This window comes from Protobothrops mucrosquamatus, unplaced genomic scaffold (genome assembly GCF_001527695.2).
Source record: "Protobothrops mucrosquamatus isolate PMUCROS unplaced genomic scaffold, P.Mucros_1.0 scaffold1102, whole genome shotgun sequence".
NCBI classification, from domain to species: domain Eukaryota; kingdom Metazoa; phylum Chordata; class Lepidosauria; order Squamata; family Viperidae; genus Protobothrops; species Protobothrops mucrosquamatus.
Window position 1 is genome coordinate 9,923 of NW_015387323.1, and position 1,795 is coordinate 11,717.

A 1,795-nucleotide genomic window follows, 5' to 3' on the forward strand; every position below is an offset into this window, starting at 1 on the left:
CAAGAACATCTAAGCGTAAAGAACCACCGTGGATGATCCGGGTGAGACCTTTTTCCTCTCTTCACCCTACTTTTTTTTTTCCTGTAAAAAGCCTTTCGGAATTATTTCCCTGCCTTGCGAGAGCGGCGTTTGTTTGTGTGGGAAGAAAAGCGCTGAATAAAAGGACAGAATAACTAACTTTAATGATTATATTTTACTTGTATCTACTCTGGGGTCCCGAAAAAACCCTTACAGTGCTCTACTACCTGATCTAGTTTATATCTGGAGAATATTTCTTTTTCTATTTTCTTTCTAAAAAAGAAAAAAAAATCATTTTATTGGTGTCTGGGAAAAGATTTTATAACCCACTGAGGACATCTTGTGGTGAAATTTAATATTGCAATTGGCTGCTTTTGTTTGAAATTGAGGTTGGTTTTGACCTTCAAATTACTATAAAAGAGAAAAGATAAAGAAATTGATGCAGCTGTTAGAAACTGTGGGGGTGGACATTGGTTAACGGTTATTAAATATAGCCTCCACTAAAAGATAAAAGGACTGCTTCCAACTACCATCAAAATGGAGAAACCCTATTTACAACTTAACTGTAAACTGGAAAAAATTCATGAAGCCACTGAGCAAGTATGCGCTAAAATAAAAGAGATTACTACAGAAATAAGAGTCAGAAACCCTACTTCAAACTTCCAAACTGACTTTCAGACTCCAACTGACTATCCTAGAGGCCAAAATATACTAGAAGAGGAATTAACCAACACCAAAGAGGAATTCATATCACCTCATATGCAACCTATTGAGATTTTTGATGTTCAAAAGGTAACTTTAATTAAACTATATACAACTCCAAAAACAACAGGAATTGATGTACAAACACGATTTACTGAGAACTATGACAACTTTGATAACCAACTACTAACCACAAAACTGGACACAACTGAATGTCTTACTCAGCTGAACCAAACATTGAGACTTGAATTTTTAAAGCAACAAGGGTCTAACCACAAAGGAGTCAGGAATAAAGGGAGATCTATTTGTTGAAATAGAGGCTCTGTTACAGAAACCTGCTTGGCACAAAAAGAATGCCAGAATAAGACTGAAAAAAGAGATCCAAAATTACATGTATGGGTTAAAAAGGCCTTTTAGAGATATGGATTGATTTAAGGTTTAAGACTCAGACTTAGAAGTGAGAGGACAACTCGTGATTAGTAGAATACACCGTATGCATTAAATTGCAATCCAGAGGTCTTACATGGAGAAATAGAAAAATTTTTTAGAGTGAACTCCTGGGTTGCACGTCAAAGAAATTTACCTAGAGATGTGGTTGTCCATTTTACTACAAGAATACGTCGCAATGAAATTATACAGCTTTTTTATCAGCAGAGGTTTCAAATTGCCGCACAAGATATTATACTTCTGAAAGAAATACCTCCTAAGATTTGAAAAGGAAGAAAAGATTTTGCATTCCTGACTCAGGAGTTAAAGAAGCGGCAGATACCTTTCAGATGGGAAATTCCTTTGGGTGTTATATTAAATTTTGCAGGGACCAGGCACAGATTAAACTCTGTTCAAAGAGCCAGAGATTTTTATATGTCGGTCCTGAACGCTGATAAGTCATCATCATCGACATCTAAAGTACAGGAAGATCTGATGGAGCAACCTGTTGTGGATTTGCCTGGGGCCATGTCGTCATTATCTGTAGAAGATCCTCAGAAGGAGCAAAGGATGACCCGTGCTGCTTATAGGCGCAAAGAGAGACAGCAACAAAAAGAAACAGTTTCTATAACTTTTCCACAACCTTCGG

At 36.8% G+C, this 1,795-nt stretch overlaps 1 protein-coding gene across 1 annotated transcript in view; it reads left to right on the top strand.

Annotated features, from left to right (window-relative positions):
* Positions 1-222: 222 nt before the first annotated feature.
* LOC114922845 (kinesin-like protein KIF22) overlaps positions 223-1,795 on the top strand; it is a gene marked incomplete at its 5' end in the record, with an annotated part of 15,803 nt that continues 14,230 nt past the window's right edge. Inside the window, one exon of the mRNA XM_029284908.1 lies at positions 223-235. Within this exon, the coding sequence (XP_029140741.1) occupies positions 223-235 (13 nt within the window). The remainder of the gene's footprint in view (positions 236-1,795) is intronic.